Source organism: Bufo gargarizans, chromosome 7, assembly GCF_014858855.1.
Source record: "Bufo gargarizans isolate SCDJY-AF-19 chromosome 7, ASM1485885v1, whole genome shotgun sequence".
NCBI lineage: Eukaryota > Metazoa > Chordata > Amphibia > Anura > Bufonidae > Bufo > Bufo gargarizans.
In genome coordinates this window covers 48,771,949-48,796,724 of record NC_058086.1, presented here as the reverse complement: position 1 = coordinate 48,796,724, position 24,776 = coordinate 48,771,949, and the positions used below count along the sequence as shown (strand labels likewise).

The 24,776-nt window shown below is 45.7% G+C and overlaps 1 protein-coding gene across 2 annotated transcripts in view; it reads right to left on the bottom strand.

Annotated features, from left to right (window-relative positions):
* PLPP3 (phospholipid phosphatase 3) overlaps window positions 1-24,006 on the bottom strand; it is a 47,740-nt gene extending 23,734 nt beyond the window's left edge. The window contains exon 1 of one of the 2 annotated variants that reach the window (XM_044301573.1): window positions 23,473-24,006. In XM_044301573.1, the coding sequence (XP_044157508.1) occupies window positions 23,473-23,611 (139 nt within the window). In that variant the 5' untranslated portion in view covers window positions 23,612-24,006. The remainder of the gene's footprint in view (window positions 1-23,472) is intronic. The other variant, XM_044301572.1, reaches the window with a different exon arrangement.
* Between the last annotated feature and the right edge of the window lie 770 nt (window positions 24,007-24,776).

The window sequence follows — 24,776 nt, the reverse complement described above, 5'->3', positions numbered from 1 at the left end:
AAATTACAATGCACTGGTGGAAATAATCAGCCCTGATTGATCAATGCAAGAAATGTCAGGTCCAGGGATCAGCAACCTCCGCCACTCCAGCTGTTCTGAAACTACAACTCCCAGAATGCTCCATTTACTTCTATTGGAGTCTGAACAGCCGAGCATGTTGTATGCTGGGAGTTGTAGTTATAAAGCAACTGGAGTGCCAAAGGTTGCCGATCCCTGTTAGGGATGAGCGAATCGACTTCGGATGAAACATCCGAAGTCGATTCACATAAAACTTTGTTCCAATTAGAATGTATTGGCTCCGAAGAGCCGAAGTTATTGCGTCGCTAAGTCTCGCGAGACTTTGGGTAATAACTTTATAAATTGATTTGTACTGTAATTTTTATTTTCCTGAACTCGGATTCGGTTACAAGTGTTCGGGAAATGTTTTTTTTTACAGTACAAATTAATTTATGAAGTTATTACCCAAAGTCTCGCGAGACTTCGCAATGCAATGACTTCGGCTCATCGGAGCCAATACATTCTAATTGGAAAGAAGTTTTATGCGAATCGACTCCGAAGTCGATTCGCTCTTCCCTAATCCCTATTAAAGTCTATAGCTTCACCATTAAACAGTATTCTCCAGTTGAAATCTACAGAGGTCTTGGTTTATACTCTGTTCACACCCAAAGCTGCATTTACAATTTTGCTGCTTTCCTGATATACTATATGCAAAGACTGAGCTGTTAGGGGTGCATCTGTCGGAACAAGACTGGCAGGCAGCAAAAAAGTGAGCGCAGCTCTAGATGTGACTGGAGCAGAAACCATAATGGCAGACAACTTTGTATGATGATTTCCACTGTGAAGCCTGTTCGGACGTGGGGCGATAAATGACTGATACTGGTGGCATTTGACTTTATTCTTCTTCCAACCAAATAATTTGAAGCAAACGGAAAGCCGGGACTTGTAGGAAAATTGGAAATTGTGCAATTTAACGCATTCCTACGTTCTTGTGCAGTCCCAGCCTTACAGCAAACATGATAATGTAACAAGATGGTCACCTTTTACTTCTTAAAGGGGATGTCTAGAATTTCCTGTGCAGGGGATGTGTCTGGCATAGCAGCTCAGCTCCGTTGAAGCGAATGGCTGCAATACCGCACACAGCCCGTGCACAGGTGCAGCACACTTTTTGGAAGAAAGCAAGCGGCTTTTTTTTTAACCCTGGACACCCCCTTTAAGACAGGCATTACTCCTCTGACACGTTGCACAATAAACAAAGGCGAGCAGCGGCGCACAGTCACGTCTTTCTCCTGCAGACAGAGCGGCCTTCAGCACCTGGGAGGAAAGCAGCGCAGCATCTTATATAAACCAGGCTCATCTCTATTTCACTACCTAAACATTCGAGTAGTCGGCCAACTTGGCTGCGCTTGGCGTCCTGCGTGCCAAGGAAGACTGAGTCTGCACAGTGTGAGAAGCCAGGACTGCGAGGAGAAGCTTTAGCGCATGCAAGATCCAACCAATCAGATGGCACCAGGAAGACAACGCGGCCGCGGCCAGGTCCATGGTGCTTGAATTACGTGGCTTTGTGTCATTACTATTATTTTGCAGACAGTTTATTCTGCGAATGGCTCACACATGACAAACCTGTAAACCACATGTTGCTCTGAGGGGAGAACGTTAACCACTTAATCCCTGGAAGACGTCCGCACGTGACAAACTTTGCACACGTTCAGTTATTCTGGGGGAAGCCATATAATCCTTTTGTTACTGCAAGGGATGAGGACTGAAGAGGGTAAGTGTTCTCAGATGCCGAGGATGATGGGGATGCTTGCAAGACACACAATCATCAACTTATATTCAGGCTCCCACCTCACATGACCAATCGGATGGCAGAAATGGCCGACCGCGGCGCAAATGCAGGGATTGTCCAGTCGTATGTAAGCATAAAAACGTCTGCAAACTCTGACTTTATATTTCAAGATCTCTGCTTGCCATCATTAAAGAGGAACATCCTTGTTGACATTCAGTGGAGGAAATCTCCTTCTGACCTAAAACTTCTCACAGCTGAGGGTTTGTTACATTTGTAACCAGTGTAAACAATCCGCTGTGAAGTAAACAGAGCAGCAGCGCTCCTCTTGTGATAGTTTGAGACAATGTATCGCTGCAGGTAAAATGTATCAATATGTAACATTAGAATGTATATAATTGTAACAAACCCTCAGCGGTGAGAAGTATTAGGACAGCTTTTCAGCCATAAACAAGAATTGAATCATAAAACAGAATATGAAGTTGCACAATGAGGGGGGAGGGGGCATAGCATAAAAGGGCTTCTCCCACCAACATAACCTTGGTTCATGCCATGATATGCCTCCATATATTCATTCTTTGTTCCACCCATTCCTTGGAGGCGTTCCCTACGTGCAGTTAACTCCACCCATGAGGATTAGCCCTGTACGGGGGAAGAAGCTTGAGGCCAATCAGAGCTGGGCTCCATTCCTTATAGGACCCATTTCGCCTGCAGGGGCTCCTACTATGGTGGGATGAACCTCTGGCAAGTAATGCGCTGTGTAGTGTGAAGTGTGACCCGCCACTATTAACTAGTTAACTTTTTTCGGCCACTTTTGTGTCTTTATATAACAATTTACGTGTGAATTAAAGCTCCTGGGTCCAAATGCAAATTCGGTACCAGATGTGCCATCTACTCGGTGCCATCTATAATACTGGTGTCTTCTTCTCTGCGCTCCATCAGTCATGGGCTGCGACTGCTGCCTCCGCACCCCTATGGTTATACCCCTGAATATCCTGACCCCCTTCAGATGTCGCCCCTTTAATTTCCAGTGCAACAAGGAGCCATTTATTACCAGCCTGGCGAATGGAGCCACAAAGTCACTTTAGAGCTAATCTCCACATGACAAGGCTCGCCGGGCCGATGACGGAGCTTGGAAATTTCTCTTTAATATTTGGTAGCTGTTTAATTTTGGGAATGGGGCCAAGGACTAGAAAGGAAAACGAAAAACCCACCCTGCCAGGTCGGTGCGGGAGCGCCCGGCGGGGCGGGTGATACGAGAGGTAAGCGCGCATTCTAAATATTATGATTGCACGCTTGTGACTTGGGTGCTATTTTAAGCAGTTCAGGGCTACTGGTGCTGGGGGGGGGGGGAGGGGGGGACCTCATTTGGGTTGTAATAGACGCTCAAATTATTGAAATTGGCTCCCAGCCAAAGTGGCTGAAAGTGAATGTCTTACATTCTGCCCGAGAGCTTTGAAGTTGCAAAGTTTATGAAGAAATGATGTCTGTGTGCACAGCGCCCTAGAGGAACATTGTGCTGCAGCCTCCGCTCACCTACCACCGCTTATACCTCACCGGAGGGGACTAGTAATGTCCTCACGTCTTCAGCCAACAGGGTTCACCCAGGTCATGGGGCTTTGTCCTGAAATCTATCTACCTGTCTATCTATCTATATCGTATCTATCTCCTATTTATCTATGTTTCTATCTATCTATCTATTTCATATCTATCTACCTACCTCATATCTGTCTATCTACCTACCTCATATCTGTCTATCTACTATTTATCTATCTATCTCCTATCTATTTCATATCTATCTGTCTATCTACTGTTTCTCCTATCTACAAATCTTTACTTCCTTGATTCCTTCCTTTCTTTTCTTAATGAAGTTATTTTCCTCAGGTACTTCTGCAATGCCATACAGAATCTCCTCCTGACGTACCCAATGTGCCCTGTGGGCATCGCTGTCACAAAGGAGTATAACTGTTGCAGAAATGTCCGCCAGCGTCCTAGTCATCTGGATGGGTTTGCAGAAAGCCATGCACGACAACATTCAGATCTGTCACGTGTAACCCTAGAGATCTGAGTGGAATATAAGCCCCTTCTATTCTTAGTGCATTCATCTCCCATGTACGGATCCATGTGTCGCCTCTACAGGCAGGAGCCACAGACCATCAGTGACGGCTCTTATGTTCTGTATTCCCTGGGAAAATAGCAGATGGGGAATAATCTTATACTGGTATCTCCAGCTACTAGAAACATTCCAGCTCCATGAGAACAGGATCTGATCCGTCCTCCCGTTATCTGCAGTCTGGAGTAATAATCCACTACAACAGAGTAGAAACCTCTACAAGTATAGAAGCTCAAAGAGGGATACAAATTGTTACAATGTTGCAAGATAACTGAAATAAATAGAAACACTGCTAACAATAGGAAAACGTGGAAGGAGATTCCATTTGTCCAGGACTTTGCACCCCTACAGTTCCAGCCACCTGCACCCTTATCTATTGGCGTTCGCCCCCATCGTGCCTTTCTTCTCTCCATGCTGCAACAATACCTCCGGGCACCGGGTAATTCATCTTGGGTTGACTCCACCAAAATAGTGACAATTCCAGGAAGGAACCAGATAAGATACAGCTCGAGATTTCCATTGGCTCCACCTAATGTGCAATTAAAGACCCTTCCCCTCTAATAATTTATCAGAAGTTGTTACAACTTATAGGAAAGCTGGGTGACGGTCAATCGGGACATCATCACAGCTCTTAAAGGGACGGTCATTCAGCTTTCCTGGATTACGGAATGGCAGTGCTCAAAACTCCTCCCTAATACAGCTGCTCAGCAGCCAATCTGATGAAGCAGAGCATGCATCCTTAAAGGGGTTGTCTGATTTTTTGATCTGACGACCTACATAAAAAACTGGACAATCCCTTAAAGTACATGGGCACATCAGAGCAAAGCAGAGGATAGATCACTAAATAAGTAGGTAGACTTACCATCCATTCAGGTTCCCATCTGAGCATGTGTTTTCACAAAACAGTCAATGCAGATGAGAAAAGCTGCAGTATAAAGCATAAGGGAGAGAGAAAGCAGCAGCCTATGACTTAGCAGGGGATGTAGAAGTGCATTGGTTACCCAGCTTTCCTAGAAACAGCTTGGGTATAGTTGTGATTTCAGAGGAAATCCATTTAGGTGGATTTTAATGACTCAGCGTCACTTTAAAGCAGAACAGCGGTGAGAATTAAAAGCGCATATAATGGAACGTTAGTTGCAGTAGCCAATTCAAGGACAGTGCGGGATTGTGCACGGCGGCTTTAATGGGCGATTTCCGCCGCAGTAACGACATTTCTGAATCTCATAAAAGCCAATGATAGTAAACACTGGGTTCCTGCCGCTCCGCAGTTGCCGCCGTTTGGTGAATAGCTGCTTAATGTAATATCCGATTCAGCAGAATCCCAGGATGCGGCTATAAAGCAGCAAATTTATGTATCTTGTGCGTCCCGGCCGAGCGCCAGCCGCCGCCTGTCAATGTGTCTATTGTGGATCTGGAAATCTCTCTTCAGTGTCGACAGCTGCCACCTGCACAAACAGCGCCGGCTCTGAGTACGGATGAAAATCCAGGCCCGCGACTGCGCAGGACGGAAATATTACCAGCCTCTCCAGAAATCCACTGATCACTTTTTTTGAAGGAGGGGGATCCTTTAAGGTATTTCCTCAATTTGGGTATATGGACTATTAGACCCTCCATCACTTCTGTGTCGCTAGTGACCCCTGAAAGTACAATGTGTGGAGAAATACGTAGAAAATATACTGCGGCCGACAATCGTCCTGTGAGCGGCCTCCTGACCATCAGATTCCTCATTTCTAGGAAAGCTGGATGGAATTTACAGAGAAGCTGCAATATAGATAGATAGATATAAGATAGATGTATAGATAATAGATAATAGATAGACACCTATAGATAGATAGATATAGCCTGACAAAGAGCGAAATCCAGAGGACGATACACAAGTACAAACTGGCCCCATATCTGGAGAAACTCCCCAATCCAAGAGACCGACAGATCCTGAGCCGGTACAGACTGAGCGCCCACAGCCTGCTCACTGAATCCGGGTGTCACCCACAGAGGTACATGCCCCGGGAGAGCAGACTGTGCCAGCAGTGCGACCAGGAGACCATGGAGGATGAGGCTCATTTCCTGCTGCGGTGCCCCAAATACTCAGCAGTGAGAGAGACTCACTTCAGGAGACTATCTGATCTCTGCCCAGACTTCACCTCCATGGAGGAGGAAGAGAGACTCTCCATACTGCTGGGGGAAGAGGAGAACACAGCGGCCATAGCAGCCCAATATATTACTGCCTGCCATAGACTGAGAGGAGCCTGATATACCATGGACTCCTATACCCCCACCCTGGACGTGTCCCCATCCCCCAACCCTACCCAATTATTTCCCACTTGCTTTGGAAATGCTAAAATGTATTTAGTCCTGCCAATAAAGCTTTGTTAGATAGATAGATAGATAGATAGATAGATAGATATAGACTGAGCGCCCACAGCCTGCTCATTGAATCCGGGCGTCACCGACAGAGGTACATGCCCAGGGAGAGCAGACTGTGCCAGCAGTGCGACTAGGAGGCCGTGGAGGATGAGGCTCATACTCAGCAGTGAGGGAGACTGACTTCAGGAGACTGCCTGATCTCTGCCCAGACTTCACCTCCATGGAGGAGGAAGAGAGACTCTCCATACTGCTGGGGAAGAGGAGAACACAGCGGCCACAGCAGCACAATATATTACTGCCTGCCATAGACTGAGAGGAGCCTGATATACCATGGACTCCTATACCCCCACCCTGGACGTGTCCCCACCCCCCACCCCTACCCAATTATTTCCCACTTGCTCTGGCAATGCTAAAATGTATTTAGTCCTGCCAATAAAGCTGATTTGATAGACAGATAGATAGATAATAGACAGACACCTGTAGATAGATAGATAACTATAACGAACATAAATCAAAAAGATTGTTCCCAAATTTTAGACTTAAATCATTTGTAAGAAAGAGAACCTTGCCGGATAATCTCCAGGATGGCAGACAGAGAGCTTCTGAGAGCGCCACGTAACGTGAGGAGCATCTAAACTGCCCGGGAATATCGGCGGCATTCAGGCCGGGCTAATTATGCTTACATTTGCTCAATCACCTGGCCTGAATAGGAATTCTGCCGGGATAAATCCCCCGCCTTTGTGCTGCGGCACGCAGGTTTGTGAGGATCACATGGTGACAAGGGAGTTCTTTCAATTCCCACGGGAGGGATTTCACTGCGATGGTGGCTGAGCCGCTGACCTCCATTCACCGCTCTCCTACTCCCAGAAAGACAAAGGCCCAGCTATGAAGGAGGCATTGTGTGCCCCCGCTGCATCCCTAACTGTGCCGCCTGTCTAATGCCCACCAGGAGTGAACAGGTTAAGGTCTACGGCCAAATCCGTCATTCATCGGGTCCCAGTACAATGTCCGCACTGTCCTGATGCAGAACATCAGACGGGTCCGCCCCAATGCCCCCCTATTCGCAAAGCTCCGCTCCACCGTCCTGGAAAGGGGCGCAGAGGGAGGCGGCCAGTCTTCGGGTAGGACCACGCGGTCAGGGTTCTGTGGGCAGTTTTGGAAGCCAAAATTAGGAGTGGATCTTAAAAGGACGGAAAATATATAAGGACAGACACGAATTCTCTTATATGGAATTCACTCCATGACTGCGCGCGAAACCTGATCTTGTGGCCGTCCCCTTAGGATGAATTCACGAGGCGGAAATTACTGCAACCGAAAAATATAGTGGTGGGAAACAGTACCTGTAGGTGTGAATGCAGCCTGCTGATTGGCTGGGGAACATGCTTCATATCTATAGGCTATACTGTAAATATTTATATAGCGACCCCCCCATACGTCATCCATAAATCCGGGGGGAGACCACCAACACGCGCTGGGTCACAGCCAGGAGAAGTCCAATGTAAACCCCTTTAAGTCTTTAATTCTAACCAGAACTCCCTTTAAAGGGGTTTTGAAGAATGGGATCAACCATACCGCTTTCTTCAAAAAACAGCGCCACTCCTGTCCACAGGTTGCATGTGGTACTGCAGCTGAGACTCATTAACCCAGACACAACCTGTGGACAAGTGAGGCACTGTTTTTGGGAGCAGCCATCTTTTATTTAACCCTAGGCATCCCCTTTATTGAAATGTAGGCCGTGTAACAAGTCCAGGGGCAGTAACCACCCTTCCCACAGAAAAGCAATTCTTCTATGGTCTCTAATTGCCAAGGGGCATCAAAGGTAGGTAGAACTTACAGCAGCAGAGTGAATTGGAAAAGCTACAATGTAACAGAAACGATGACTCCCAGTAACTGGATCCACTCCGGTGCTCGCTACAAACCTGCAAAGCCAGACAGACGGACGGTCAGGTTCCTGGGCCCCCATCAGACACTGCATTAGTCACCGCTCCGCTGAATGCACCAATTAATCAGGGAGCAACAACTTTACCGATGGGGGTTGTGAGGATTTCTAAAAGGTAATTCCTTAAGACCCTGAAAAACAAGAAAAGTGCAGCACCTCATAAAGAGAGAAGGAGCTGGCAGGGGCTCAGAGCAGGACCGAGGGCTCCTAATTACAGGAGGCTTTTCTGGCCAAAGCATCATCATGGGAGGACGAGGGGGGGGGGGGGGGGGGGGGGCACTAATCAGGGCGGCCTGGGAAAGGATGCAATCAGCAGAGCGAGTAAGACTGGTAGTGTCCGACTGGGACTGTGTCATTATGTCATTAGGAGGCTTCACCTACAGAAGGAGGGGTGTAAGGTAAACTACTGAATGGATAGGCGGCATTCTCTGTGATGTCACCGCTGATCTCTAGTGATGGATAGGCTGCATTCTCAGTGATGTCACCGCTGATCTCTAGTGAATGGATAGGCTGCATTCTCAGTGATGTCACCGCTGATCTCTAGTGATGGATAGGCTGCATTCTCAGTGATGTCACCGCTGATCTCTAGTGAATGGATAGGCTGCATTCTCAGTGATGTCACCGCTGATCTCTAGTGATGGATAGGCGGCATTTTCAGTGATGTCACCGCTGATCTCTAGTGAATGGATAGGCTGCATTTTCAGTGATGTCACCGGCGCCGCTGATCTCTAGTGAATGGATAGGCGGCATTCTCAGACGATAAGACACATGATAAGATATATAAGATGTGGAGAAGGATGAGTTGCTGACACTGAAGTCTCTGGGAGAAGTAGGGGGCGCTGTTTGACTGCTGGGTCCTGCTGCCTGCTGGGGCGGTGCTGCGGCGTCGGTGGTCGCCATGCAGCGCTGCGCCAAATGTAGAGTAGGGTCCCATTCAAAGAGGTAACCTTGTCGTGGTGAGTGGGCCTATGCTTTTTGATCAAATTGTATACTGATGCCTCATGTACAGCATGCAGCATAGGGGGAGGTATATGACAAATTGTGCTGAGAAGCAGTTAGATAAAAGCTTAGTATTGAGGATGTGCGATCCAGTTCTTTTTCTTCTATTTTACATGTTTAATTAAAGATCCTTCCCCGTCTACAATTAGAGGGTAATTCGTTTCTCTGAATGTCTGTCCGGCCTCACATTTGACTGGAAACGGAAAGGAAGGTTTTACTATATTATAGAGAGCGTTGAGTAATTGCATCTCCTCTGTAGTACTTATCCTGGTTATTCTGTTTGCTCTGTCCATGTAACACAGTAACTTAGTAACATAGTACATAAGGCCGAAAAAGACATCTGTCCATCCAGTCCGGCCTGTTATCCTGCAAGTTGATCCAGAGGAAGGCAAAAAAACCCTGGGAGGTAGAAGCCAATTTTCCTCACTTTAGGGGAATAAAAATTCCTTCCCGACTCCAATCAGGCATCACAATAACTCCCTGGATCAGCGACCCCTCTCTAGTAGCTATAGCCTGTAATATTATTACACTCCAGAAATACATCCAGGCCCCTCCTGGACTCCTTTATTGTACTCACCATCACCACCTCCTCAGGCAGAGAGCTCCATAGTCTCACTGCTCTTACCGTAAAGAATCCTCTTCTATGTTTGTGTACAAACCTTCTTTCCTCCAGACGCAGAGGATGTCCCCTCGTCACAGTCACAGTCCTGGGGATAAACAGATGACGGGATAGATCTCTGTACTGACCCTTGATATATTTATACATAGTAATTAGATCTCCTCTCAGTCGTCTTTTTTCTAAAGTGAATAACCCTAATTTTGATAATCTTTCAGGGTACTGTAGTTGCCCCATTCCAGTTATTACTTTAGTTGCCCTCCTCTGGACCCTCTCCAGCTCTGCTATGTCTGCTTTGTTCACTGGAGCCCAGAACTGTACACAGTCCTCCATGTGTGGTCTGACTAATGATTTGTCAAGTGGTAGGACTATATTCTCATCACGGGCATCTATGCCCCTTTTGATGCAAAAATGAAATGCTGCTCGGTAGGTAGGTGTGCCCTCGGCCCTATCCACCCTCTGCTATCCCCGATGAGACCTGCAGGACCCTACAGTAACCACACGGCCTTCTACCATATCGCGCCTCTTTGTAACCCATCGACTCCCTACTGTATCCAGATCAAATACTTTGGGCAGCCCCCATGTTTGCTCTCTCGCACCCAGCCACTTGAGTTGGCACCATCTAATCATTAACGCCTGAGAGCCTCTACAGAGCTGCTGCTATCTGGTCTGTAAGCGGGGTTTGCAGATAAGCCTGTGCTGACAGATCGTCCCTCCATTGTCTTCTCGAGTGGGAAAGCTGCAAGAAAAACCCCAAGCTGTATGGCAGCGCAGTATGGCCGGGTCCTGGAGGGTCTGAGACCTCAATGAAGTGATGATGATGTGCAGCCCCCGGCTGAAGGATATGACAGCATGGAAGAGAGAAGACCGTTATCTCCTATAGCACCAATATAATCTGTGACACTTATGTACTGGGAACAGACCATGGAGGACGGTGTTCCCAAGAGCTAGCAATCTAAAGAGATAAGGAGGCAATGGACACATGGTGGAAAATAATAATTCATGCAATCTTCCATTTGATCCCTATAGTTCTCCTATGGGGCTTGTATTGATTTGTATTTGGATACAAACTTTCCATTGTATCCTCCAATCCTTGTTTTTATAAACCTCCAGAAAATTTGTATCAAAGAAATAAGTTACTAATTATTTAAAAGTAAATTAACCACCTAATCTCAGGTTACTGTATAATGAAGGCACTAATCTTTTTATAAAATTCCCATACAGAGAGCTGAGCCTGCGGCTCCAATGGGGAGATGAGGAAAAGCTCTGCCAGACATATCTGGGGGCAGAAACCAAGGATTGGGCTGAAATCCAGTATGTCCAATCTGAGTTGGATTTTTAGGCTGGCTGATATTGTATTGTATATTGTATTACTGTATTGTATATTGTATTACTGTACTGTATATTGTATATTGTATTACTGTATTGTATATTGCATTACTGTATTGTATTACTGTATTGTATATTGTATTATTGTATATTGTATATTGTATTACTGTACTGTATATTGCATTACTGTATTGTATATTGTATTTCATTAAGCTCTTCCCACCAGACTCCACTGAAGTAGACATTGGCTCTAGGCACATACATACTGGTGGAGATCCTGTCTTTTTGAGGACTATCTGACCCTCTCATGTATGGCCAGCCTTAGGGTTCGTTTTTTGCGTTCCGTATACGGGCTGTTTTTTGCGTTCTGTATACGGTTCGTATATGGAACCATTCATTTTAATGGTTCCGCAACGTCCTCCGTACGCATTCCGTTTCCGTATTTCCATTCCGTTCAAAGATAGAAGATGTCCTATTATTGCCCTCAAATCACGTTCAGTGGCTCCATTCAAGTCAATGGTTCCGCAAAAAAAAAAAAACGGAACACATATAGAATGTACTCCATATGTCTTCCATATCCGATCCGTTTTTTAAAATTTTATGCCCAGCCCAATTTTTTCTATGTAATTACTGTATACTGTATATGCCAGTGATGGCGAACCTATGGCACGGGTGCCAGAGGCGGCACTCAGTGCCCTCTCTGTGGGCACTCGAACCCTGGAAGAAGTCCAAGGTGTAACACTATGCCTTAGACTTTTTCTGCCATTCATCAGCGCAGGGCATGCTATGAATGGCACAGCTCACTGAATGTAGGCAGGCTATTATAGATAAATGATAAAGTACATGAAACATATGTTATATTAGTATTCAGGGTAAATGGCCATGTTGGCACTTCGCGATAAATGAGTTTTGGGTTGCAGTTTGGGCACTCGGTCTCTAAAAGGTTCACCATTACTGGTATATGCCATACGGAAAAACGGAACGGAAGCGGAAACACTACTGAAACAAAAAACTGGAAAACTGGATCCGTTAAAAGCCTTACGGTCGTGTGAACGAGCCCTTACCGATAAAAATGCCATCACAGGTAAAGAAATGATGTTCTCTTTACAACCAAATTCTTCCTTTATTTTTATTTTTTTTCTAAATAACCCAGAATTTGGTTTTGCTACCCTTTGTATTTGAATATAAAAAATTAATGAAAACATGTACCCCAAAAAAATTGCTGCAATTACGGTATGTTGGAATAAAAAAAAATCTGCATTTGTTAAACATAGAACTGCCAAAAAGTCAAATCTGGGAGGGATGAAAAAAATAGCTTAATCCAATTTAAATGGATGTAAAGGATCGCTCCTTCAGCCCTGAGATGCCACCTCCCTTCACATGAAACAGGACCGATCCATTCTCAGCTAATTTCTGGGCATTCAGGATACCCGTCTCCACCTCTAAGACAAACACAAAAACTTCAGAAGATTTTTTTTTCCTCTTCTGCAAATGAATTTCCCACTAAAGAACATCAAAACCAGAAGCGGAGTAAAGAAATCCAAATAAAATCCACTGTCTGTAATCGAATGCTCCTGATTTCTGCACATTCCCCAGTGCTCAGCTCTAAAGAAATGGCTTTGCATTCACGCCAATGGCCCTGTCCTCCTGAAAAGCCTCATTGTTTTACCCCCGGAGCTCTGTATCCTGAACTTGAACCCCAAAGATCTGAACTGGTGAAATGTTTGAGAAGAAACCAAGCACTGCCAGCAGCTCTGTGGTTCATAATAGGCCTCGAAATCTTAGAACGCAGACCGTTCCAAGGAAACCTTTTCATGGGAAGGAAATAAAAGCAATTTCTTAAAAGAAAAACAAAGAGGGATTAACAACGTGTAGAGGGTTCAAAGAGAGTTCTGTGACTACGCTCCATGATAAAGTCAAGGCTAGCGGTTTCCAGGGTCCTCCTGCTTTACAGTTGATTTTGAAGATTAACCTGAACTAATAAACTCTTGTGTTTTGTTGTTTTTTCTGCTATTTTTTATTTCACCACATAAAGTTACTAATGTTTGGTCTTTCAGAGGAGTAAAATCAAGGGGCAAATGACTGCAAGCTGGGAGACATCTTTACCTAAACAGTCTACTAATCAAAGAACAGCACTGAAAATGACATAATACAACCCTACATAGAGCACTACAACCCCCACCATGACCCGACCACAGGACATGAGTATAAGACAGTGCTACTATACTTTATACATAGAGCACTACAACCCCCTACATGACCTGAACGTGTCCAGTATACTGTATGCACCAAATATTGAAACCCCCAAGGTGACCTGGCCTTTGGGCATAACCATAACACAGTTCTATTATTGCTATGTAAAGTACACTACAACCCCCAACAGGACTGGACCCTAAAACAATTCTATTATAGCTACTGTATATTTAGACCACTACAACCTCCAACATGACGCCTTTGGGCGTGACATGATACAATTCTATTCTATTCTATACTTAGAGCACTACAACCTCCAACATGAATTTACCACTGGATATTACCATCATGCAATCCTATCCTATCTATACATAGAGCACTACAATCCCCAACATTATCTGACCACCAGACATGACCATCATACAATTCTATTATACTCTCTATATACAGCACTACAATCCCCAATATCATGTGACCACGGGTAGAGCTGCAGTAAACGATTATTTTAGTAATCGAGTATTCTATTGATTATTTTTTATGATAAATCAAGTAATCTAATAAGAAATAATGAAATAATAGACTGTTTTCCTTTATAAAAACTCATCAGACCCCGTGCTATCAGTGCCCAACACCCTTCGTTCCCCCCCGTGCGATCAGCACAAGTGCATCAGTTCCCCCCAGTGCCATCAGCTCCCGCCCAACCCAGTGCCATCAGCTCCGTTCCTCCAGTGCATTTAGCTGTCCCCCACCCCAGTGCCATCAGCCCCTCCATGCCTTCCATTGCCATGTCCTCCACTCCCCCAGTGCCATTAGATCAGCACCTCCATGTCCCCCAGTGCCATCAGATCAGCCCCTCCATGTCCCCAGTCCCCCAGTGCCATCAGTCAGCCCCTCCGTGTCCCCCAGTGCCAGTCAGCCCCTCCATGTCCCCTACTCCCCCAGTGCCATCAGTCAGCCCCTCCATGTCACCCAGTGCATCAGTCAGCCCCTCCATGTCACCCAGTGCATCAGATCAGCCCCTCCATGTCCCCCAGTACCATCAGATCAGCACCTCCATGTCCCCCAGTGCCATCAGTCAGCCCCTCCATGTCCCCTACTCCCCCAGTGCCATCAGTCAGCCCCTCCATGTCACCCAGTGCATCAGTCAGCCCCTCCATGTCACCCAGTGCATCAGATCAGCCCCTCCATGTCCCCCAGTGCCATCAGTCAGCCCCTCCATGTCCCCTACTCCCCTAGTGCCATCAGTCAGCCCCTCTATGTCCCCGAGTACCATCAGATCAGCCCCTCCATGTCCCCAGTCCCCCAGTGCCATCAGTCAGCCCCTCCGTGTCCCCCAGTGCCATCAGTCAGCCCCTCCATGTCCCCTACTCCCCCAGTGCCATCAGTCAGCCCCTCCATGTCACCTAGTGCATCAGTCAGCCCCTCCATGTCACCCGGTGCATCAGATCAGCTCCTCCATGTCCCCAGTCCTCCAGTGCCATCAGATCAGCCCCTCCATGTCCCATACTCCCCCAGTGCCATCAGTCAGCCCCTCCGTGTCCCCCAGTGCCATCAGTCAGCCCCTCCATGTCCCCTACTCCCCCAGTGCCATCAGTCAGCTCCTCCATGTCCCCCAGTGCCATCAGTCACCCCCTCAATGTCACCCAGTGCATCAGTCAGCCCCTCCATGCCATCCATTGCTGGCTGTCCCCCTTCAGTGCCATGTCCCCAGCACCAGTGAAATAAAATACTTACCTTTCCTGTAGGGGCGCCGCTCCACAGCTCCTTCCTCTTCTTCTCTGTGCGGCGCAGTACGAGCCGGCGGGTGACCATGGAGCGGTAAGTAATAGCAAGCGCTTCACTCCCGCTCCGTGGTCACATGACACAAACTGATTTTTATGTGTCAAATTACTCGATTCTATCAAGTAATCGTTTTAGCCCTAACCATCGGAGATGACCATAAAACAATCCTATTATACTCTCTACATACAGCACTACAATCCCCAACATCATCTGACCACTGGCTATGACCATCATACATTCCTATTATAATCTATACATAGAGCACTACAATTCCCAACATCATCTGACCACTGGATATGACCATATTGCACTCCAGGGTTTATTATTACGGTTCCTCCAGGAGTTCTGCTCAGATCTTCCACATTGTGCACTTGTCACCATGTCCTCTGTTCGTCCCCTCAGCCTCGCCCTATCCGAGGCGCTGTATACCCTGTATACCCCAGCGCTGCCGTCTCCCATGTTAATCACTGCTCCATTCATCTAAAGCCTCCGTCTGAATAGGGCTTTGACAATGGGCCAAGGGCATATTGAACCTGCTCCACAGAGCTCAGTCCTTTCACTCCGGGAAAATTGTTTTCACGCTCTTATTAGCAAGAGCTCATAAACGACGCTGTGTAATTTAAGGACGCGGCGGTCCTCACTTTCTGCAAGAGACTTCATGCAAGTCTGAACACAACACACGAAGAAACTGGTTACACCGTGTCAATATTCATGCTGAACCAAGGAATGTGTCAGGGGCAGGGCTGACGAATTTGACAAGTTGTTACCTTTTGAAACGTCACTAAAGTTTGTTGACTACTATTTATTTTATTTTCGCAACGATTGGGGGTTATTTATGGAGGCAGTAGAACAGACGGGGGCAGATTATCCAGACTGAGATGTAAATTGGGCATCAATGGCTGTTGCCAAGGAGACGGCCCTGAAACAATGTCTATTGTGCAAACTTTTCAATAGAATTGGTGGGAAAAACATAACGGCCATTTGGCTCTCTCGGAGTTATGTACGGCATGAATTGCCATTCACAGTGACATTTCTATGGCCAGTGAAAGCGCCGAGCACAAGGCTGTATTCACTTTTCAAAGATACTAAATTAGATCAGGCAGTTGAAAGGGGCATTGTTCCCAGACCCCCTCTCCGCTCTTCTTGATTTCCTAATCAAATGGTTGATGAGAGGGAAGGCACGGAAAGGTAGATGGCGACACAAGACAGTGAAGACACGGTGGATGAACACAGGCTTAAGACACAGGAGACAGAGGAGATTTCTGTGACGTTGTTACCCAAGGTGATACAAAGATGGAGCCTCGTGAAGAGGTTTACAGTTGTCTCTGATACCTGGCCTGTTCCAGATAATAACTTCAGTATTCAGACTTTCCTTGTTGAGACACTAGCTTTGGCCATTTTGTCAACCGGGTGGTAAATCCAATAGATAAGAGGGTTGGTGGGAATAACTGTTGGGTGTGGAGACATCTGGTTGTCCACTAGGTGGGTGCACAGGTGGGAACTTTTGCTTTCATTCAAGAATTGGCTAAAAGTTGACTAAACCTAGGTAACTACTGGAGTATGTCAAGGAAGCATGGCCCAATGCCACTACAGCCCAACGTGGCCCACCTCTGAGGAACAGGAGGAGGACTTTCTTTTGTTTATAGGTGGGTGTCTAAAGGATGACCCTGGGAAGTTATCTTGGGGCAATCAGCAGTCCACTGAAGACTTTATACTTGTTGGCCCTTGTCTCTCTAAGTGTACGCCCCACTACTAGCATAGCCCTAGGTCTTTCAGTCATTGGAAAGTCCAACCACCAACTTAGAGCCGGCCAAACACCTTAGATAGCTACAGGCCAAATGAGCCGACTACAATCTATTTTGTGCCCCCATACAAATGCACTCTGGGTTGGGCTGAGCATGCATGTGTTCTCAATAGGCACAGAAGAGTAAGCTGCTTCCCGACATCTCTAGTGGACAGCTTTTTCCCTGAGAATGGAAGTATTTAGCAAGCTGAAATCCAACATGTGAAAAAAGGTGAAACTTCTAAAGAGCTAACCATGCATGGCACCATCATTGACCCAATCAGGCTAAAGCATGGTCAGCCAGGATGACCACATGATCAATAATTCACCAAAGCCCAGTACGAAAATTACAAGCTATGGGTAATAATTGTTTTCTCCCAACTCCCCCCGCCCCCTTCCCACGAAAACTGTAATTAGTCAGTGCTTGAATGGGAAGTGGAAGATGATCTGCAATGAGCATCCAGTGCTTTCCGGTCAGCTGTCCCCACATATCCTCCAGATGTTACAAAATCCTAAATGCACCTGGATTCTCGTAGTCAGCTTTATACATCTCTCCCTGAAAACTTCACAAATTGAACCCAAAAAGGTCTATAAAAAAAGGTGAAATCTAAAGCAGCAAATCCTGGTCATGTGTCCAGATGCCCCCAAGTCCCTTATCACCATGGTGCAAGAAGACGTTAGCTGAGGTGGAGGGAATCCTGCTCAGAAACCCTCCTGGTTACAAGCCTTGACAAGACTTTGACCCTGGTCCACTCCTGCCGAGCTTCTCAATCCTCCAGCTTCTATTCTCAGGCGATATCTAAGTTAATCTGTAACTGACCTCGAAGCCCAGAAACGAATGGTAACAGTAGCGTTAGTTTTTCTACTTAAAATCTGACAATTCCCAGTAAATAATTGCCCTTGAATCGTCCTTTCCTATTTTTATCCTCTGGTCCTGGTAGAGCTGGAGGACAGCCACTCTATATGTTCCACATCAGGCTTCCCACTTATAAAGCGAATTGCCATGAAGTGATTTTATAATTAGATAATGAATGCTCTATGGCTCGGATGTAGATGTAGTAACCTTTCAAAGCTGCATTTATAGGAATATGAATTTACAGGGCTTCAGCCGCCCACACTCCAGACTCACACCTCACCATAAAGAAGAAGAGAAAAGAAATACTGCCTGAAGCTACCATTACCAAATGGATTTTTCAAAAAATAAAAATAAACGCCATAATCCTATGCAAATACGGTATCTATAAATGAACTAAAAGCTGTAAAGATCCCCATGGCAGATTGGGGCCAGCAGGTGCATGCAAATTGGTGCCTTCTAGCTCTGCTACATATCAAGCTACATAACTGTCCTGTCCCTATGAGGAATCATATGACCAGCTCAAGGTCACCTCCAAAGCTACAAATCAGATTCCATTTTGGGCATCTCATGTTTCAAGGCTTAGATCAAAGACTGCAGACTCAGCGCTTTAAGATTATATGATTTTTCCAAAAAATTAAGCAGCAGAGACATTCTGGAGAAAAAAGGAAACAGACACATATATATCACTGGACTGCCAGTTTCCAGACCCTGTCAGGTCTGTTGGTGGAGCATGAAGCCCCCTCCTTTCCTTCCCCCTTTTAAAAGACCAACGGGGAGATCCAGTTTCCAGGAAAAAAAAAAAAAAGAAACTAATTAAGAAAAACTAAGTAAAAAAGTAACTAAATTTCTGCTGCAAATTCTGACCACAAAAGGAGAACGGCACGGTACCTGCTGTTTCATTAGGAGTTTCCTGGAAAGTTTACATTTCCCATTTGGTCTGTACCCACATAAAGAGACATGTTCAAGTTTATTGTATTTGCAGACAAACCGAGTCCCCAGATGGCCCAACTGAGGCCACAGTGAGGTGGATGGGGCCACGATGCATGGCTGGTGAGACCATGAAGGGTTAACCCTCCCTCCAAGCTCTGCATCTGTAAAGTTATTCCAGATGGTCCTGAGGCCTCTTCCACTGTAGCAAGTCAGGAATAAGAAACTTTTCTGTAAATATTATTAACTGGGTGGGTTAAATTACTCCAATCTGTTGTCCAGCATTGGTGAAATACTTGGGATTTTCCTGCCACCCTTAAGTTTATGATACCATCTAAGACCATGGAAAATGTTGGATGAAGAAAGTCCTCTTAAATCCTCCCAGACCATTTTGAAGGAAAGCCCTGAAGTGTTTGCATCTGTCAATCATTCATTAAGAAAACTTTGGCTCTCCAGCTACGTGGTGCTCCTCAAATGGAACATGTGAAGAGCTAGGAAGGCCAAGGTGCCGCTCTCATTGACTGTGCCGAGCAGTACCAGTCTACATAACCTCCAGTTCACCTCACAATGACCAGATGGTGAGTTCTTCTCTCAGTTTGTAGTCATTTTCATCCATAATACATTACAATCTGTCAGGGAATCAGGGAAAAGTGCTATTGAGTGCAAGCCCTGGTTCTTATCTAAGACGTCTTCCAACAAGTTCTAGCGACCACCATTTCTAACAAGTCAAAGGCAGATATCTGTTGTCAACCCTCCTAGCACATTTTTAAGAAAAGGCAAGACGTATTTGCTCTTGTCAATCACTCATTATGAAGACATACTCTGCAGATACGTGGTAATCCTCAAAGGGAACATCATAGATAGTCATGGAGGGGCTGGATGACCAAGGTACTTATCTCCATTGATTGTACACAGCCGTACTAGTCTACACTGCCTCCAGTTCTCCTTATAATGACCAGATGGTGGTTTCTGCCCACAGATTCCAGTCGATTGAACTGAAGGTAATGCATTTCAGTCTGTAGGGAATGTTGGTGTTAAGTGTAAGTCCTGGTTCTTATCTGAGATGCCTTCTAGCATGTCCTAGCAACCTCATCAAGCAAAGGCAACCACTGGGTTGAACGGGATTGTTATAAAGGTTGATTTAGCATGGGTCTCCAAGGTGACAACTTTATCATGAAACTCCACCATGCTTGTCTATTATGGGTGATACCAGAAGACCGCCTGTGCAATTTGTCATGTAAATGAGGGAACTGTTTTGCTTTGTGCAGGTTCTTTAAGATGCAGAAGAGTTGTTACAGAAACTATTGTCAAGATGCTCCAGTGTGACAGGGCATCACATGAGGCGGACTAATGACAATAATTAGGGACAGCAGCAATTAGAAAGGACAATATGCTACTTTCTAGGTTTACCGTACACACTGACATACAGTAAATGGTCATTTTGATTCCATATCTCTGCACCATCCTCTGGAGATGTCTTCTGGGCGAATCAGGGGGTGCAATGCAGAAAACCGAAAACCAGGCAGACAAGATAGATGACTCCCACTGGGTCAGTCTGAGGAATTTTGCAATAACGAGGACAGAAGTCACTAATGAAACGTTTGCCTCCCCCTGACAAAGCAAACATCTAGTTGACAGTCAGTGTCTCCGCTCTTTGATTTATAGACTTAAGACATCTGACTCAAGATACAGTAGCTGACCCAGAAACCTGTAGTCAGGAGGCCTCTCAAGTCTTCAGTTGATCAACCAAGTACCTTGATAGCTAAGACCCTATGGAAGGAGATGCAAGTTCCTCACATCATTAGGGTTAAAGGTTCTAATCTGAACAGAGTCAACTTCTGTGTGGAGTTTGTATGTTCTCCACATGGTTAATTGGGTTTCTTCCCATACTTCAGAGCATTAGCTTCTTAAGATCCAGGTTCAAGGAGATAGGGAGATAGGCTGAAGGTTTCATCTGTAGGTGTGGCTACTGATGAAACAACGGACAGACCCAACATACAATTGGGTAGATTATATCCGTTCTTCACTTCGGAACCAGTCTGCAAAATTAGTCTTTACCAAGTTTTTTTACATCTTTGTGTTGCCAATTACCTGTACACCTTGGGAGCAGCCTTGTTTGGGAGATGTCTGCACAGTGTCACACGATAGCTGCTCCTTGCAGAAAGCATTAGGACATCTTATTTCATAGCTGCCAGCCATTAAGTGAACCTAGGGAGAATCTGGTGACACCGAAGAGGAGCATGGTAACCAACACTCAACTGGACATGTTACAAGGGATACCAGGAGGCTCAATGCTCATAGAAGCTTATTAAAGACCAAGCGTAGAAAATGCTGAATAACTAAAATCAAAGGAGAAAATAAAAAGGATCTGGCAATAATCGGAGGATTACGGTCGGAGATTAGCTGGGGCAGCTTCGGCTTTAGCTCCTATATTTGGAAAGTTTACAGTGCAAACGTCAAGTTAACCTTCCAAGTCTTATCTCCTCTCATGGCACTGTTATCTGGGATCTGCGCCTTTAATGTGGACAGACAATGCATTGTTGCTGCTGTTAACTGTCAGCAGACTCATGCAGCAGCCAATGGTAGAGCCATGAGTATGGCGAGAAGACACTTAGAAAGTCTCTGTCTCCTAGCTGGGCTCCTTTGAAGGCTAAATTCTTGCTCTAATGGTTGTAACACAAACCTTCTTAATCATTCAGACAGCTTACACCAGGAGATCTCAACTGTACTGGATGGAGCAAAGCCAACCTAGGCTGTATATCAAGGGGGGCACGTACTATGTTTAAAGGACCTAAAGCTATCCAATCCCCAACCATTCTCAGTTACATGGGATACAATGCAAACCAGATGTCAATTATATAATGATTTATGGATTCGGCTCAGCTTTAGACACCCCTTAAGTCAACTTTAAATATCCACCATTGACCGGCTACTAACTACATTGTTGACATGCAGCTTAGCCGCAGAGCCAAGGTATTGCACTATGTGGGCGTCCATGACATGACCTTTGGAAACAAGTCACTGCGGTTGCACTTATGGTCAATGGGACATTTGTCACTACTGAGGATGTTCTTAAAGGGACGGGATATGGCCATGGTTGACTCCAGTGCAATGAGAATGTAATGATGGTGTATCTGCTGCAGTAGAGGGGTCGCGGACACGGCGCCTCTCCTTACTAGAAGTTATCAGGTTTCAGCCCACAGTAAGCTGCAGATTGTACACTGGGAGGAGGGGGGGGGGGCGTCTAATTGTGGTTTTGGAAAATCATTTCATAAGTGTTGCACAGCTGAGTGGAGGAGAAGTCATACATCGGTGATTGCAGAATGCAATGTGGAGAATTCAGAGCAAAGCAGAAAGGATTGTCTTTGAAGATATTGAAAGGATTTCTCTTAAATCTGATAAGACTGAGACGGTGCTGTTCCTCCAGAGACCCCGCCAAAGTCACAACACAGCCAGCTACTCCTATCATACAGGCACCAGCTGCTTACTCTCAGGGACCTTATGTTTTACACTAGGGACTATCATGTGCCTCTCCCATATACAACCTATAGGAACTAAAGCTGCATTCTCCAGGACCACACATTGATACGGTTTATAGAGCAAAAGCTACAATCTAAACACACACACACACCCAGCAGATGGGTGACCATAATGAGTACCATATACAGCAGTGGAGCAAAGCCTCATCATCACATGCTGAGAGTTGTAGTTCTGCTCTATACTTGCCTGTGCCCCCTTCCCATAACTCTACAGTTATTTAATCTGTCATTGCTGTGCAATTTGTAATTCCAACCGTTCCCATCAGGGGATAGAACCAGTGGATCAGGATCTGCTGGGTGCTTTCCACATATTCATAATCACACACTTTCCCTTTTCCAGTGACAATTTACTCCACAAGTGAAACTCTACACTACACATCCACCAGGCACCAGGCACATGAAGTCAGTGAAAGTCTGCAGGATACTATGTTACACATCACTTTTTCCTAACAAAAATATTTCCTGAAAATATGAAGAGGAATGAAAATAGTGTGTGAAGAAGTTAAACATTGGGGGCTGGCATAAAGGGAGGGCTGTTCTGCAAGAGGGAAGTTTAATGTAATGCAAAAGATAATATAATGCAAAATGTAAAATAATGAACGTAGAACATAATGCAGGCGCAATATAATACACAATGTAAGTATAAGATAATGCAACGTATAATACAATGCAGGCGCAATATAATGCAAAATGTGATAGAATGCAAGTATACTATAATGCAACCTATAATACAATGCAGGCACAATATAATACACAATGTAATACAATGCAAGTATAATATAATGCAATGTATAATATAATGCAAAATGTGATAGAATGCAAGTATAATATAATGCAACCTATAATACAATGCAGGCGCAATATAATGCACAATGTAGTACAATGCAAGCACACTGTACTGCAAAGTGTAATACAATGCAATTATGATATAATGTAAAATATAAGGCAGTCACAATAATGCAAAATATAACACAAAGCAAGCCCAATATAATGAAAATGTCATGCAATGCAAGCACAATGTAATGCAAAATGTAATAAAAGGCAAAAATAAACTAATGCACAGTCTAATACTCATGAATATAGAATATAATAAGGTTCTGGGACCATCATGCTGTCAGAGGAGTATGTGCCTGAGAGAAGTGAACACTATAGGCTCCTTGAAAGCCCCAGGGCTCCACACCTAGTGACAGCCCGGCAGCTTTGACCCCCAGAGCCATGGGTTTAAAGGGAAACCTAAGACTGGACTCACCGACTATGAGGCAGAATACATCCAGGAAGATGAGGAGGATCTTCTTGCAGTTGCCAGGGCCATTATTGTTGTTGAGAGTGGTGCTGCCCCCATTCCTGCTCTCTGGTACCATGGCCTTGTCATACTTGTAGTTCTGCATGCTGGAGACGATCTTCTTGAGGTCCAGGCTGCCCAGCTTGCCTCTCACTCACTGACAGGGAGCCGCTGACTTTATCCTGTGTTGACAAATCCCCGGGAGCAAAGTCCTTCCAGCTCAGGATCCCGCCTGCGGAAAAGTCAGCAGAAGTTCTTGGAAAGTGGATGGAGGGTCCTGGGGGGTACAGTCCAAGGCTCTGGTGAATGCAGGGTGTGGGGTAGGCACTGCACACTGCTCCAAACCTCCAGCACAAAGGCTCGGCCAGTCTGAGGCTCCGCTGTCTTCTTGCACTTTTATTCTCTCTCTTTCCAGCCCCCTGAAAGTCACTGCCTGCTCCTGGCTCTGATGGGATTTGACTTGTTCGGCCCCTTCCTGAAACTCACTTATACATATGATAATTAAGAGCACATTTGTTTCCAGCAGAAAGAAACCCCTTCAAAACTGAGGCCGGCAGAATGAGGGGGCGCCCCTGGCGGCCACTGGGGGGATCCTCACCCTGCAGCCCGGTGCAAAGTCTGAGGCTCCTCCTGCAAAGTGACGGAACTTCACCTGTAGAGGGCAGGTACCAGGCTTCAGTCACACGATGCCATGCATGTAGGAACCTGTGAGGAGCGGCTGCTGGCATGTCAGCGGGCTCGGCCATTAACACCTTGCTTGCCAGAACTGTGCACAGCTTTCTCCCTTGTGTAGTGGAACTATAACCCCCAGGATTGTTGAAGGTGACGAGGCTAGCTGGGATTTGTAGTTCATCATCGGGATGTCCTTGTCAGGGCATATTGCTGGATTCTGTAGTCCCACAGGAGGGCAGAGCCAGGGTCTGAATCTAAGACACTGTGTGCTCAGGTTATGCTGGGGGTTGTAGTCCAGTGTTACAGGAGGGCCCATGTCTCCTTGTGAGAAGTCATGCAGTGGTCCTCTGCGAAGATAATGCACTACAAATCTCAGCACCCCACAGGTGGCAATGATACAGCAACTAAATGGCATGCTGGAACTAGTAGTGCTCCAACAGCGTGATGTGTTTTATGGTCACAGATACCCAGATAGGCTAAGGCTGCTCGCCTCATGGTCACTGAAGGGTTAAGACCCACCTCTGTCCTCAGGTCATCTAGTGTTTTATACTCATTAACTATAGTATTACAATGTAAGAGGTTTATAGCCTCCTGTACAC